The sequence below is a fragment of the Lolium perenne genome, chromosome 5, assembly GCF_019359855.2.
Source record: "Lolium perenne isolate Kyuss_39 chromosome 5, Kyuss_2.0, whole genome shotgun sequence".
Classification (NCBI taxonomy): domain Eukaryota; kingdom Viridiplantae; phylum Streptophyta; class Magnoliopsida; order Poales; family Poaceae; genus Lolium; species Lolium perenne.
The window spans coordinates 241384494-241400900 of NC_067248.2; the positions used below are offsets into that span (position 1 = coordinate 241384494).

The following is a 16407-nucleotide window of genomic DNA, read 5'->3' on the forward strand; positions in this document are numbered from 1 at the left end:
TGAATCACAGCTACCCGGGCACCCGCTTGAACAAACATCTTTGCATGTCGGCCAAAGTATTTCGATGTGGCATAATCATGACCTAAATTGGCACGAATCAAGGCTAAATCGGCATGAATCTAGGCTAAAGAAGTAACAGTTGGGGCCGGAGTGAGTTGCTTGAGCTTACGGTCTTCTTGGAAGACGTCCTCATTCTACCGAAGCCAGAGACAAATGTGATAAGAGTTTGATGGAAGCTAGGACGGGTCGCCGCTCCAGGAGGTTGGGCACTCTCACATAGAGTTTGATGGAGACGTTCCCGGAGATCTCCGCAGTTGACCTTACCGCCGCAGATCTAGATCTCTGCCGCCGCCTGATGTCTACGCCCCCTCCTTTTCCTGTAGACAGTGTTGGGCCTCCAAGAGCAGAGGTTTGTAGAACAGCAGCAAGTTTTCCCTTAAGTGGATCACTGATGTCTACGCCCCCCTCCTTTTCCTGTAGACAGTGTTGGGCCTCCAAGAGCAGAGGTTTGTAAGACAGCAGCAAGTTTTCCCTTAAGTGGATCACCCAAGGTTTATCGAACTCAGGGAGGAAGAGGTCAAAGATATCCCTCTCATGCAACCCTACAACCACAAAGCAAGAAGTCTCTTGTGTCCCCAACACACCTAATAGGTGCACTAGTTCGGCGAAGAGATAGTGAAATACAGGTGGTATAAATATATATATGAGCAGTGGCAACGGCACCAGAAAAGTGCTTTGCCCAGGACAGTAAACAAGCAGTAGTGACGCAGCAGTAGTAACGCAGTAAAACAGTAAACAAGCAGCGATAGCAGTATTTAGGAACAAGGCCTAGGGATCATACTTTCACTAGTGGACACTCTCAACATTGATCACATAACAGAATAGATAAATGCATACTCTACACTCTCTTGTTGGATGATGAACACCATTGCGTAGGATTACACGAGCCCTCAATGCCGGAGTTAACAAGCTCCACAATTCAATGTTCATATTTAAATAACCTTAGAGTGCATGAAAGGTAAACACGACTAAACCAAGTACTAACATAGCATGCACACTTTCACCTTCACACTATGTAGGAGGAATAGATCACATCAATACCATCATAGCAATAGTTAACTTCATAATCTACAAGAGATCACAATCATAGCCTACGCCAAGTACTAACACGGATGCACACACTGTCACCATTACACCGTGCAGGAGGAATAGAACTACTTTAATAACATCACTAGAGTAGCATGCAGATAAATTGTGATACAAAACACATTGCAATCATAAAGAGATATAAATAAGCACTTCACTATGCCATTCATAACAGCGAATAAGTATTCTGTGAAATATAGCCTAAGAGACCCACACGGTGCACACACTGTCACCTTTACACACGTGGGACAAGGAGTCTCCGGAGATCACATAAGTAAAACTCACTTGACTAGCATAATGACATCTAGATTACAAGCATCATCATATGAATCTCAATCATGTAAGGCAGCTCATGAGATTATTGTATTGAAGTACATAGGAGAGAGATTAACCACATAGCTACCGGTACAGCCCCGAGCCTCGATGGAGAACTACTCCCTCCTCATGGGAGACAGCAGCGTTGATGGAGATGGCGGTGGTGTCGATGGAGGAGCCTTCCGGGGGCACTTCCCCGTCCCGGCGGCGTGCCGGAACAGAGAGTCCTGTCCCCCAGATCTTGGCTTCGCGATGGCGGCGGCTCTGGAAGGTTTTTCGTACCGTGGCTTTTCCGTATCGAAGTTTTAGGTCAAGGGGCTTTATATAGGCGAAGAGGCGGTGTCAGAAGGTCAACGGGGCGACGACACTATAGGGCGGCGCGGCCAGGGCCTGGGCCGCGTCGGCCTATCATCTGGGGCCCCTCTGGCCCCCCTCTGGTGGCTCTCGGGTGTTCTGGATGCTTCCGGGGATTTTAAGATGCTGGGCGTTGATTTCGTCCGATTCCGAGAATATTTTCTTACTAGGATTTCTGAAACCAAAAACAGCAGAAAACAACAACTGGCCCTTCGGCATCTCATCAATAGGTTAGTTCCGGAAAACGCATAAATATGACATAAAGTATGCATAAAACATGTAGATATCATCAATAATGTGGCATGGAACATAAGAAATTATCGATACGTCGGAGACGTATCAGCATCCCCAAGCTTAGTTTCTGCTCGTCCCGAGCAGGTAAACGATAAACAAAGATAATTTCTGGAGTGACATGCCATCATAACCTTGATCATACTATTTGTAAAGCATATGTAGTGAATGCAGCGATCAAAACAATGTATATGACATGAGTAAACAAATGAATCATAAAGCAAAGACTTTTCATGAATAGTACTTTCAAGACAAGCATCAATAAGTCTTGCATAAGAGTTAACTCATAAAGCAATAATTCAAAGTAAAGGCATTGAAGCAACACAAAGGAAGATTAAGTTTCAGCGGTTGCTTTCAACTTGTAACATGTATATCTCATGGATAGTTGTCAATGCAAAGCAATATAACAAGTGCAATAAGCAAGTATGTAAGAATCAATGCACAGTTAATCACAAGTGTTTGCTTCTAAGATAGAGAGAAATGGGTAAACTGACTCAACATAAAAGTAAAAGAATGGTCCTTCAAAGAGGAAAGCATCGATTGCTATATTTGTGCTAGAGCTTTGATTTTTAAAACATGAAACAATTTTGTCAACGGTAGTAATAAAGCATATGTATCATGTAAATTATATCTTACAAGTTGCAAGCCTCATGCATAGTGTACTAATAGTGCCCGCACCTTGTCCTAATTAGCTTGGGTTAACACTGATCATCATTGCATAACATATGTTTCAACCAAGTGTCACAAAGGGGTACCTCTATGCCGCCTGTACAAGGGTCTAAGGAGAAAGTTCGCATTGGATTTCTCGCTTTTGATCATTCTTCAACTTAGACACCCATACCGGGACAACATAGACAATAGATAATGGACTCCTCTTTTAATGCTTAAGCATTCAACAACAGTTAATATTCTCATAAGAGATTGAGGTTTTATGTCCAAACTGAAACTTCCACCATGATTCATGGCTTTAGTTAGCAGCCCAATGTTCTTCTCTAACAGTATGCATACTCAAACCATTTGATTGTGAAAACCGCCCTTACTTCAGACAAGACGAACATGCATAGCAACTCACATGATATTCAACAAAGAGTTGATGGCGTCCCCAGGAACATGGTTATCGCACAACAAACAACTTAATAAGAGATAAAGTTCATAAGTACATATTCAATACCACAATAGTTTTTAAGGCTATTTGTCCCATGAGCTATATATTGTAAAGATGAAGAATGGAAATTTAAAGGTAGCACTCAAGCAATTTACTTTGGAATGGCGGAGAAATACCATGTAGTAGGTAGGTATGGTGGACACAAATGGCATAGTGGTTGGCTCAAGTATTTGGATGCATGAGAAGTATTCCCTCTCGATACAAGGTTTAGGCTAGCGAGGCTATTTGAAACAAACACAAGGATGAACCGGTGCAGCAAAACTCACATAAAAGACATATTGAAAACATTATAAGACTCTACACCGTCTTCCTTGTTGTTCAAACTCAATACTAGAAATTATCTAGACTTTAGAGAGACCAAATATGCAAACCAAATTTAGCATGCTCTATGTATTTCTTCATTAATGGGTGCAAAGCATATGATGCAAGAGCTTAAACATGAGCACAACAATTGCCAAGTACCACATTATCCAAGACATTTATAGCAATTACTACATGTATCATTTTCCAATTCCAACCATATAACAATTTAACGAAGAAGAAACTTCGCCATGAATATTATGAGTAAAGCCTAAGGACATACTTGTCCATATGCTACAGCGGAGCGTGTCTCTCTCCCACACAAAGAATGCTAGGATCCATTTTATTCAAACAAAACAAAAACTAAAACAAACCGACGCTCCAAGCAAAGCACATAAGCTGTGATAGAATAAAAATATAGTTTCAGGGGAGGAACCTGATAATGTTGTCGATGAAGAAGGGGATGCCTTGGGCGTCCCCAAGCTTAGACGCTTGAGTCTTCTTGATATATGCAGGGGTGAACCACCGGGGCATCCCCAAGCTTAGAGCTTTTACTCTCCTTGATCATGTTGTATCATCTCCCTCTCTTGATCCTTGAAAACTTCCTCCACACCAAACTCAAAGCAAACTCATTAGAGGGTTAGTGCATAATCAAAAACTCACATGTTCAGAGGTGACACAATCATTCTTAACAATTCTGGACATTTCCCAAAGCTGCTGGAAGGTAATGGAACAAAGAAATCCACCTAACACAGCGAAAGAAGCAATGCGAAATAAAAGGCAGAATCTGTCAAAACAGAACAGTCCGTAAAGACGAATTTTAAAATGGCACCAGACTTGCTCAGATGAAAATTCCCAAATTTAATGAAAGTTGCGTACATATCTGAGGATCACTCACGTAAATTGGCATAATTTTATGAGTTACCTACAGAGAATTAGGCCCAGATTCGTGACAGCAAGAAATCTGTTTCTGCGCAGTAATCCAAATCTAGTATGAACCTTACTATCAAAGACTTTACTTGTCACAACAATACACAAAACTAAGATAAGGAGAGGTTGCTACAGTAGTAAACAACTTCCAAGACACAAAATAAAAACAAAGTACTGTAGCAAAATAACACATGGGTTATCTCCCAAGAAGTTCTTTCTTTATAGCCATTAAGATGGGCTCAGCAGTTTTAATGATGCACTCGCAAGAAATAATATTTGAAGCAAAAGAGAGCATCAAGAGGCAAATTCAAAACACATTTAAGTCTAACATGCTTCCTATGCATAGGAATCTTGTAAATAAACAAGTTCATGAAGAGCAAAGTAACAAGCATAGGAAGATAAAACAAGTGTAGCTTCAAAAATTTCAGCACATAGAGAGGTGTTTTAGTAACATGAAAATTTCTACAACCATATTTTCCTCTCTCATAATAACTTTCAGTAGCAACATGAGCAAACTCAACAATATAACTATCACATAAAGCATTCTTATCATGAGTCTCATGCATAAAATTATTACTCTCCACATAAGCATAATCAATTTTATTAGTTGTAGTGGGAGCAAATTCAACAAAGTGGCTATCATTATTATTCTCATCATCAAATATAGGAGGCATATTGTAATCATAATCAAATTTATCCTCCATAACAGGTGGCAACAAAAGACTACTATCATTATAATCATCATAAATAGGAGGCAAAGTATCATCAAAGTAAATTTCCTCCTCAATACTTGGGGGACTAAAAAGATCATGCTCATCAAAACCAGCTTCCCCAAGCTTAGAATTTTCCATAGCATTAGCAACAATAGTGTTCAAAGAATTTATATCAATAACATTCCCATTAGCATGCATATAAAGTTCCATGGGTTTTTTAATTCTCTCTTCAAACACATCATGTCCTAATTCAAGATAAAGTTCATAAAGATCTCTCATATTTTTGTTGTTTTCCATTATGCCTTACTAGTGTAAACAAGAAACAAAAAGTTGCAATTGCAGGATCTAAAGGAAATAGCTTCGAGCACAAACACAATGGCGCCAGAAAAGTACTACCTGGAACCGAAGTATGAGTGCCTTTTACCTTTCCTCCCCGGCAACGGCGCCAGAAAATAGCTTGATGTCTACGCCCCCCTCCTTTTCCTGTAGACAGTGTTGGGCCTCCAAGAGCAGAGGTTTGTAAGACAGCAGCAAGTTTTCCCTTAAGTGGATCACCCAAGGTTTATCAAACTCAGGGAGGAAGAGGTCAAAGATATCCCTCTCATGCAACCCTGCAACCACAAAGCAAGAAGTCTCTTGTGTCCCCAACACACCTAATAGGTGCACTAGTTCGGCGAAGAGATAGTGAAATACAGGTGGTATAAATATATATATGAGCAGTGGCAACGGCACCAGAAAAGTGCTTTGCCCAGGACAGTAAACAAGCAGTAGTGACGCAGCAGTAGTAACGCAGTAAAACAGTAAACAAGCAGCGATAGCAGTATTTAGGAACAAGGCCTAGGGATCATACTTTCACTAGTGGACACTCTCAACATTGATCACATAACAGAATAGATAAATGCATACTCTACACTCTCTTGTTGGATGATGAACACCATTGCGTAGGATTACACGAACCCTCAATGCCGGAGTTAACAAGCTCCACAATTCAATGTTCATATTTAAATAACCTTAGAGTGCATGAAAGGTAAACACGACTAAACCAAGTACTAACATAGCATGCACACTGTCACCTTCACACTATGTAGGAGGAATAGATCACATCAATACCATCATAGCAATAGTTAACTTCATAATCTACAAGAGATCACAATCATAGCCTACGCCAAGTACTAACACAGATGCACACACTATCACCATTACACCGTGCAGGAGGAATAGAACTACTTTAATAACATCACTAGAGTAGCATGCAGATAAATTGTGATACAAAACACATTGCAATCATAAAGAGATATAAATAAGCACTTCACTATGCCATTCATAACAGCGAATAAGTATTCTGTGAAATATAGCCTAAGAGACCCACACGGTGCACACACTGTCACCTTTACACACGTGGGACAAGGAGTCTCCGGAGATCACATAAGTAAAACTCACTTGACTAGCATAATGACATCTAGATTACAAGCATCATCATATGAATCTCAATCATGTAAGGCAGCTCATGAGATTATTGTATTGAAGTACATAGGAGAGAGATTAACCACATAGCTACCGGTACAGCCCCGAGCCTCGATGGAGAACTACTCCCTCCTCATGGGAGACAGCAGCGTTGATGGAGATGGCGGTGGTGTCGATGGAGGAGCCTTCCGGGGGCACTTCCCCGTCCCGGCGGCGTGCCGGAACAGAGAGTCCTGTCCCCCAGATCTTGGCTTCGCGATGGCGGCGGCTCTGGAAGGTTTTTCATACCGTGGCTTTTCCGTATCGAAGTTTTAGGTCGAGGGGCTTTATATAGGCGAAGAGGCGGCGTCAGAAGGTCAACGGGGCGACGACACTATAGGGCGGCGCGGCCAGGGCCTGGGCCGCGCCGGCCTATCATCTGGGGCCCCTGTGGCCCCCCTCTGGTGGCTCTCGGGTGTTCTGGATGCTTCCGGGGATTTTAAGATGCTGGGCGTTGATTTCGTCCGATTCCGAGAATATTTCCTTACTAGGATTTCTGAAACCAAAAACAGCAGAAAACAACAACTGGCCCTTCGGCATCTCATCAATAGGTTAGTTCCGGAAAACGCATAAATATGACATAAAGTATGCATAAAACATGTAGATATCATCAATAATGTGGCATGGAACATAAGAAATTATCGATACGTCGGAGACGTATCAATCACCCAAGGTTTATCGAACTCAGGGAGGAAGAGGTCAAAGATATCCCTCTCATGCAACCCTGCAACCACAAAGCAAGAAGTCTCTTGTGTCCCCAACACACCTAATAGGTGCACTAGTTCGGCGAAGAGATAGTGAAATACAGGTGGTATAAATAAGTAGTAGCAACGGCACCAGAAAAGTGCTTTGCCCAGGACAGTAAACAAGCAGTAGTAACGCAGTAAAACAGTAAACAAGCAGCGATAGCAGTATTTAGGAACAAGGCCTAGGGATCATACTTTCACTAGTGGACACTCTCAACTTTGATCACATAACAGAATAGATAAATGCATACTCTACACTCTCTTGTTGGATGATGAACACCATTGCGTAGGATTACACGAACCCTCTATGCCGGAGTTAACAAGCTCCACAATTCAATGTTCATATTTAAATAACCTTAGAGTGCATGAAAGATCAACACGACTAAACCAAGTACTAACATAGCATGCACACTGTCACCTTCACACTATGTAGGAGGAATAGATCACATCAATACCATCATAGCAATAGTTAACTTCATAATCTACAAGAGATCATAATCATATCCTACGCCAAGTACTAACACGGATGCACACATGATACGTCTCCGACGTATCGATAATTTCTTATGTTCCATGCCACATTATTGATGTTATCTACATGTTTTATGCACACTTTATGTCATATTCGTGCATTTTCTGGAACTAACCTATTAACAAGATGCCGAAGTGCCGATTCTTTGTTTTCTGCTGTTTTTGGTTTCAGAAATCCTAGTAACGAAATATTCTCGGAATTGGACGAAATCAACGCCCAGGGTCCTATTTTGCCACGAAGCTTCCAGAAGTCCGAAGAGGAGACGAAGTGGGGCCACGAGGTGCCCAGACCCTAGGGCGGCGCGGCCCCCCCTTGGCCGCGCAGCCCTGTGGTGTGGGGCCCTCGTGCCGCCTCCTGACTTGCCCTTCCGCCTACTTAAAGCCTCCGTTGCGAAAACCCCAGTACCGAGAGCCACGATACGGAAAACCTTCCCGGAGACGCCGCCGCTGCCGATCCCATCTCGGTGGAGGCCGGAGATCGCCTCCGGCACCCTGCGGGGGAGGGGAATCATCTCCCGGAGGACTCTACGCCGCCATGGTCGCCTCCGGTGTGATGTGTGAGTAGTCTACCCCTGGACTATGGGTCCATAGCAGTAGCTAGATGGTTGTCTTCTCCCTATTGTGCTATCATTGTCGGATCTTGTGAGCTGCCTAACATGATCAAGATCATCTATCTGTAATTCTATATGTTGCGTTTGTTGGGATCCGATGAATAGAGAATACTTGTTATGTTGATTATCAAAGTTATATCTATGTGTTGTTTATGATCTTGCATGCTCTCCGTTACTAGTAGATGCTCTGGCCAAGTAGATGCTTGTAACTCCAAGAGGGAGTATTTATGCTCGATAGTGGGTTCATGCTGCATTGACACAGGATAGTGACAGAAAGTTCTAAGGTTGTGTTGTGCTGTTGCCAATAGGGATAAAACATTGATGCTATGTCTAAGGATGTAGTTGTTGATTACATTACGCACCATACTTAATGCAATTGTCTGTTGCTTTGCAACTTAATACTGGGGGGGGTTGAGATGATAACTTTGAAGGTGGACTTTTTAGGCATAGATGCAGTTGGATGGCGGTCTATGTACTTTGTCGTAATGCCCAATTAAATCTCACTATACTCATCATAATATGTATGTGCATGGTCATGCCCTCTTTATTTGTCAATTGCCCAACTGTAATTTGTTCACCCAACATGCTGTTTATCTTATGGGAGAGACACCTCTAGTGAACTGTGGACCCGGTCCAATTCTCTATCTTGAAATACAATCTGCAATACTTGTTCTACTCTTTTCTGCAAACAATCATCTTCCACACAATACGGTTAATCCTTTGTTACAGCAAGCCGGTGAGATTGACAACCTCACTGTTTCGTTGGGGCAAAGTACTTTGGTTGTGTTGTGCAGGTTCCACGTTGGCGCCGGAATCCCTGATGTTGCGCCGCACTACATCCCGCCGCCATCAACCTTCAACGTGCTTCTTGGCTCCTCCTGGTTCGATAAACCTTGGTTTCTTTACGAGGGAAAACTTGCTGCTGTGCGCATCATACCTTCCTCTTGGGGTTCCCAACGAACGTGTGAGTTACACGCCATCAAGCTCTTTTTCTCGGCGCCGTTGCGGGAGATCAAGACACGCTGCAAGGGAGTCTCCACTTCTCAATCTCTTTACTTTGTTTTTGTCTTGCTTAGTTTTATTTACTACTTTGTTTGCTGCACTAAATCAAAATACAAAAAAATTAGTTGCTAGTTTTACTTTATTTGCTATCTTGTTTGCTATATCAAAAACACAAAAAAATTAGTTACTTGCATTTATTTTATCTAGTTTGCTTTATTTACTGTTGCTAAAATGGCCAACCCTGAAAATACTAAGTTGTGTGACTTCACAACCACAAATAATAATAATTTCTTATGCACACCTATTGCTCCACCTGCTACTACAGCAGAATTCTTTGAAATTAAACCTGCTTTACTGAATCTTGTTATGCGAGAGCAATTTTCTGGTGTTAGTTTTGATGATGCTGCTGCCCATCTTAATAATTTTGTTGAACTATGTGAAATGCAAAAGTATAAGGATGTAGATGGTGACATTATAAAATTAAAATTGTTCCCTTTCTCATTAAGAGGAAGAGCTAAAGATTGGTTGCTATCTCTGCCTAAGAATAGTATTGATTCATGGACTAAATGCAAGGATGCTTTTATTGGTAGATATTATCCCCCTGCTAAAATTATATCTTTGAGGAGTAGCATAATGAATTTTAAACAATTAGATACTGAACATGTTGCTCAAGCTTGGGAAAGAATGAAATCTCTGGTTAAAAATTGCCCAACCCATGGACTGACTACTTGGATGATCATCCAAACCTTCTATGCAGGACTAAATTTTTCTTCACGGAATTTATTGGATTCAGCTGCTGGAGGTACCTTTATGTCCATCACTCTTGGTGAAGCAACAAAGCTTCTTGATAATATGATGATCAACTACTCTGAATGGCACACGGAAAGAGCTCCACAAGGTAAGAAGGTAAATTCTGTCGAAGAAACCTCTTCCTTGAGTGATAAGATTGATGCTATTATGTCTATGCTTATGAATGGTAGGCCTAATGTTAATTCTAATAATGTTCCGTTAGCGTCATTGGTTGCTCAAAAAGAATATGTTGATATGAATTTCATTAAAAATAACAATCACAATGATTCTAGGCCATACCCTGCTAATGGTAACTCTTATGGTAGATATGTTTCACCTAATGAAGAAAAGATGCTAGAAATTGAAAGATCCACCAAGAGCTTTATGCAATCACAATATGAGCAAAATAAATTGTTTACTAAAACTATGAATGAGCAATCTACCTTGTTGAAGAATATAGGGAATCAACTTGAAAATCTGAATAAGGAGATCTCGGGGTTGCAAACTAAACTTGCTAATGCTGAAAACCGAATCTCATACATGTCTGCATCACAATCTTCTTTAATTAATAAAATGGCTGCTGTCGTTGCCTAATCGACGGTACCTCGGAGGAGGGATCCTCACGAGGGGGAGAAGAAGTAGGGGCCATAGGGCGGAGTGCACACGGGACGGTGGTACGCGAGTTACCCAGCTTCGGAACACCTGCACGATGACAGGGCCTACTGCTGCTTGTCTGGAATTATCTGGGCGCTTTCGCGTTGTTACAATGAGTTGTGGTTGTGCCTCTAGGGCTCCCGGGATCCGGCTTATAAAGGCGCACGGATCTAGGGTTTACATGGAGAGTCCTAGCCGGATTACAGATAGCCTAGCTACGGTACAATATCTTGCCGTGCACGTCACGGATCCGCCTTCCATACACGTCGTACTGGATCCGGGTTCCTCATGGGCCTCCCTGGATCCGGGTCACTCCTAGGTCGGTACGGATCCGGCCTGCTGATCCTGGGCTGGACTTCTTCCTTCACGATCAACAGCAACTGGGCCGCCCGATGGGCCACATGCCTCATCACCGTCTGTGGGCCACCCGGGCTTGCCGGATCTAGGCACTGTCGATGGTACACCCATGAAGTATACCCACAACAGTAGCCCCCAGAGTTCTCCGAGTTTCCCCTGCGGTTTCCGACTTGCTGGTCCATCATGATCTCCGGCAAACGTTGGTAACGCGGAGAAACTTGAAGAGCTCCAACTTTGCATTTTCTTCTTTTTCCAACTTATAGCCGGAAAATGCTCCCATCCCGAGGGACTTCATCCATCGACGTTCCAAAGAACATTTCCGGGTTACTCCCTGCTTGAACGTAAGCCAATCTTATCTTCACAGAATCACCCGGAATCTTAAAAGACTCTAACGGTTTCGGAAATCCTTCATCTTCAGATCATGCTTAACAACGGAAGTTCCGTATTTCCCGCGCACAACTTCCTCATTTCCCGCGCTAAAGTTTCGCAGATGCAAATCTTCAACCGGAATTTTCGGGAGTGCATGGTTAAGTTACCTCCACGCCGTTTTACCGCATTTGACCTAAACACGTGTCATCCATCCAACGGCGCGACCGTTCAGTTTCCACCGTTGGATCCGGATCCCGAATCTCCGAGCGCGGCCTATAAATACCCCGCGGCCCGGTAAAAATTCATTCTTTCACCCCCTCTCACCACATCGTCTTCCTCCTCGCGCCGCGCCGCCCGCCAGATCTTGATTCCGGCGAACTTCGCCCCGGTGAACTTCGAGTGCCGCCGAACCAAGGCTTCCCTCGCTCCAAGATTCTCACGTTTGATCGGGAAACTTACTCCGCCGCCGATTCGTGGTCACGCGGGCCGATTTCCTTCAAGTTCGGCGACCTCATCTTCCGCCGGAGCTCCGTCGCACCACCGCGCCATTAGCGGTAAGTACGCCGGACTTGTAGAAGACAACCTAGTGTAGAAGATAGGCTTAGTGATCCGGGTACTCAGACACTTTGTATGGGTGCAGCCGGAAGCATGCCACTCGAATCGTCACTTTGCACTGGTAGCTCTTCGAGTAGCCCGGATCCCAACCAAATAGAACCCATATGCCCGGATCCTATATCATTCCTGCCACCGTATGTTTCCGACATCAGACTAGCTCAACCTTTTTCCGCATCTTCCAGCACCGCTCCAAGCCGGATCCCTACCCTCCAAGAGCTCCAAGAAGAACTCGAGGGACAAGCTCGGATGGCAGCAAAGGTGCAGGAGGCGGAAAACAAGAGGGCGTCCAAGGCCCGGATCCGTGAAGGAGAACGAGGTCAATGGTGGCCTTGCGCAACCACCGACGTGGAGCTTAGAGAGCTCCAGAACGAGGGAATGATCTCCACACACTGGAGTTTCGTTCGCGACTCCGACGCCCCCAAGCCAGAAGCCGGAGAAGTTGTCATGACCAAGGCTTGGGTGGAACGCGGTCTTTCACTCCCTTGTTCGGAATTTTTTCTCTCCATCCTCAACACCTACGGGCTCCAGCCCCACAACATTTGCCCCAATTCATACCTTCTCTTGTCCAACTTCGTGACTCTCTGCGAAGGACATCTTGGGATCCGGCCAGATGTCAAGTTGTGGCAATTCTTTTTCCGGGTGAAGAAAGAAACCAAGGACAAAGCAATGGTGAACTGCGGAAGCATGACATTTATGCTCCGCCCTAACCGCATGTATCCTCCCCACGACTCGCATGAATCCGTCCGGTACTGGAATGCCGGATGGTTCTATGAGAAGAATGCTTCAGTCCCGGAAGTCCACGAAGGCTTGCCTCAGTTCGTCAACGAACCTCCGGAAGAACTTGCAAGCTGGAGCTTCGTCCCTTCACTCGCCCTGACTCCGATCTTGGAAAAGGCCGCGCGGAGAATCTCCTGGCTAGTCCACGACGGACTGACCGGAGCCCAGCTCACACTTAGCTGGTTTTCCCGGAGAATCCAGCCTCTACGCTACAACGCGCGCCTGATGTGCGCTTATACTGGGGCGGATGATCTTCTCCGGGTTACCCGCCACGATCTTCCGGCCGACTCTCTGAAGAGAAGGTTCAAGACGCTGGTGAAGATTCCGAGGGGCCAACAGGTCCCGGAACTGTTCAAGGATATTTACACGAACGATCAGTGTCCTCCGGTAAGCTTTGTTCTTTCCGTTGCTTCAAACTTCCCAAGTTTTTTGATGTTTAACTCTAACTCTTGTTCATTTTCCTTCCAGCTCAACACTTTGGCGGAGGAAAACTTCCGCACCATCATTCGCGTCCCCGTCACCGGCGACACGGCGGAGGAGGCTCCGGAAGACGACGAGGAGGAAGAGGACCAGGCACCCCGCAAGGCGGCCCCTCGACCTACAAAGCGTCCCCGCGCCAAGGCTCCCGGCTCTGAAGCCGGAGCTAGCGGCGAGGCCTCCGCCAAGAAGCCAAAGACGACGAAACCACCTCCGCTTGACTCAAGGAAGGCGGAGCGTGCACGTCTGCGGATGCTCTCGACGGCTGGCCAGGGCACACGCCCCATCATTCCCGGTGCCCCGTGAGTTTCCGAGCATGATGCGGTTTTTACTTAGCGAAATTATTTCTTGTCTAAACCCTTTCACTTGTTTGCAGGAATCCGAAAACCGCTGCCACGCGGACCACCAGCCAGGAGCCCATCACGAAGTACATGAAGAAATCTCCGGCTGTTGGTCCCTCTACTCCAGTTCCACCCAGCGCTTCCCACCCAACTCCTCAACCGTCGCCTCCTCAGGCTGACCCATCTCCCCCGCCTGCCGCAAACACTCCACCGGAGATAATTCCGGTTAGCAGCGGGCACCTGGAGGAAGAAGATCCCAAGGCCAAAAGCCCTGCCCAAGAAGAGGCGGAAACACAAGGCCAAGGAGATGCGGAAGTCACTTCCGAGAAGGCTGGAGAGGGCGCTGGCGACATAGTCGTTTTTCCGAAGAACTTCGGAGATCCGGCGGACACCACTTCCACCCCCAAGGCGTATGCCACCAAGTTTTTTAACAAGCTGACTGAGGCGGAGAAGTGGGAACTTGAACAAGACCTGCTCAACGCCATGCTGAACAACGCCTGGGGGAAGCCGGATTCCAGGACATCGGAGATTCAGGACTTCAAGAAAAACATTGGCCAGTTCTGCGATCAACTTATCTGCAAGCAAAAGGTACTCCCCAGTAGCCCCCAAGCATGTAGGCGGAAACTCAAAAAGTAGTTAGCGCTTAAATGCTTAGAGAAAAATTACTTCCGGGAAAGTTTTTTAGAATGGACCAGTAGCCCCCAAGCATTATGGCGGAAAAGTTCCGGCAATGATGCTTTAAAAGAAACCACTGCTACAGGCGGAATTTTTACTCCTGCACTGTTTAAATTTTACAGGAACAGCAGGCGCTGCACTACGAGCTGCACAAGAACATTGCCCTGCAGCGCCGCGTTACTCTGAGTCAGGCGGAAAATATCCGGACCCTGAAGGATGAGAATGCGGAACTGGCTAAACAACTGGCAGACGCCCAAGGTTGGTTTCCACCTTCTTCGTTATTAACCAAATTCCGACTTCAAATTTGTCGTTAACGTATATTATTATAGGCGCATCCTCCTCCCTTGCAACAGCTTCGATCGAACTTGAGAACCTGCGCTCCTTGTACCAAGAATTGGAGACGAAGCTAAAGGAGGCGGAACTTAAGAGGGAGCAGGCCGAAAAGCAGCTGGCGGAGAAAAACTCCGAGCATATCAGGGAGAAGGGCGAGCTGGAGCTGAAAAAGAATGCTGACAGCGAGACCATCAGGAGGCAGCAAAAGGAGCTCAACGGACTCCGGAAATTCATGGAGACAGCGGAGCAGCACTGGGACTTGCTCAATGAGAACATCTTGGGTATGATATCGGAACCTTGTCAAGATATTTGCTCCGATTCTTTTTTACTTTGCGCTCAAATTGCATGCCTATATCCTGATTATCTTTTTATGTAGAGCCGCTTGGGTACCCGGAACAGCGCCGGAATTTGTTCCCACGAGACGATCTTCTGCAACTCGCGGGTGATGACTGCAAGGATCTCATCTCCGCCTCCCGCAAAATATGCCATAATTTGAACATCAAAAGGAGCCGCACTTGTGACGTGCGCAAGCTTATTGGTAAGATGGACGTTCTGCCGGAGCTGGTGATTGATCTACAAGCATCTTCAGCCCGAGGCGCAGCTGCAATGGCCTTGACCATGTGCCTAGCACATACTCCGGGTCTTGATCTTGATGAAGTGACCACGGGCGTTCCTCCGGATGCGGACGTCGGCGAGCTGCTGGATGCAGTGAGCGGCTACGACACCCGCATCGCGCGCAGGATCCGGCACGAGGAATTCTACGACAAGGTCGTCCTCGCTGCTGACGAGGCCTTAGAAGCGGAACTTTTGAAGGATCTCGACGCCCGTGCGCGACCTGCGGAATCCGGAGCCGAGTTTACTGGACCAGCTCCAAGGATGCGCCCCAAGAAGAACCCAAGACCAGCACTGCTGCTTCCGAAGAAAAGGAAAGTGAAGAAGACGTATCTTCTCCGGCCGAAGGCGCCAAGGAACAAGATCCAGAGGGCAAAACTTCTCCGGCTAAGGGGGAGTGAGAACTTTTATTCCTGCGGGAAAAGCAATGCATCATTTTGGCCCCAGCGAGGGTTTTGTAATAAGACTTTAAATTCTTAAGTAGCTAGGAACGAAACAATTATGCATGGGGCGGAAACACTTATCCTGCTATCCGTTAAATATTGTGTGCATGTTTCGTTTTATGTCGGAAAGCAAGTGCTGACTTCGTTATTTTCCGGCTTGCTCGCTTGACCTTCCACGAGCCGGAAAACCTTAGCCGGAAACGCTCGCCAGCGGCGACGAAGCCCAATGGCAGTCCGTCCATAACCGCGGAAACAAGCCCCCAGGCATAGGTGCCGGAAATCGCTACTAGGAATCCACGAGTTCGCAACAGAGATAACAACTTTATCAGAAAACTTAAGCTTACGTCCTAAAGGACGA

At 45.5% G+C, this 16407-nt stretch overlaps 1 protein-coding gene across 1 annotated transcript; it reads left to right on the forward strand.

The window, feature by feature from the left end:
* The first annotated feature begins 15055 nt into the window (after positions 1-15055).
* Positions 15056-16387, forward strand: LOC127304230 (uncharacterized). The gene is made up of 3 exons (XM_071821110.1): positions 15056-15275; positions 15371-15816; positions 16379-16387. Exons 1-3 carry the CDS (start codon positions 15227-15229, stop codon positions 16385-16387), a joined length of 504 nt encoding a protein of 167 aa, XP_071677211.1. The 5' UTR covers positions 15056-15226.
* The last annotated feature ends 20 nt before the right edge of the window (positions 16388-16407 follow it).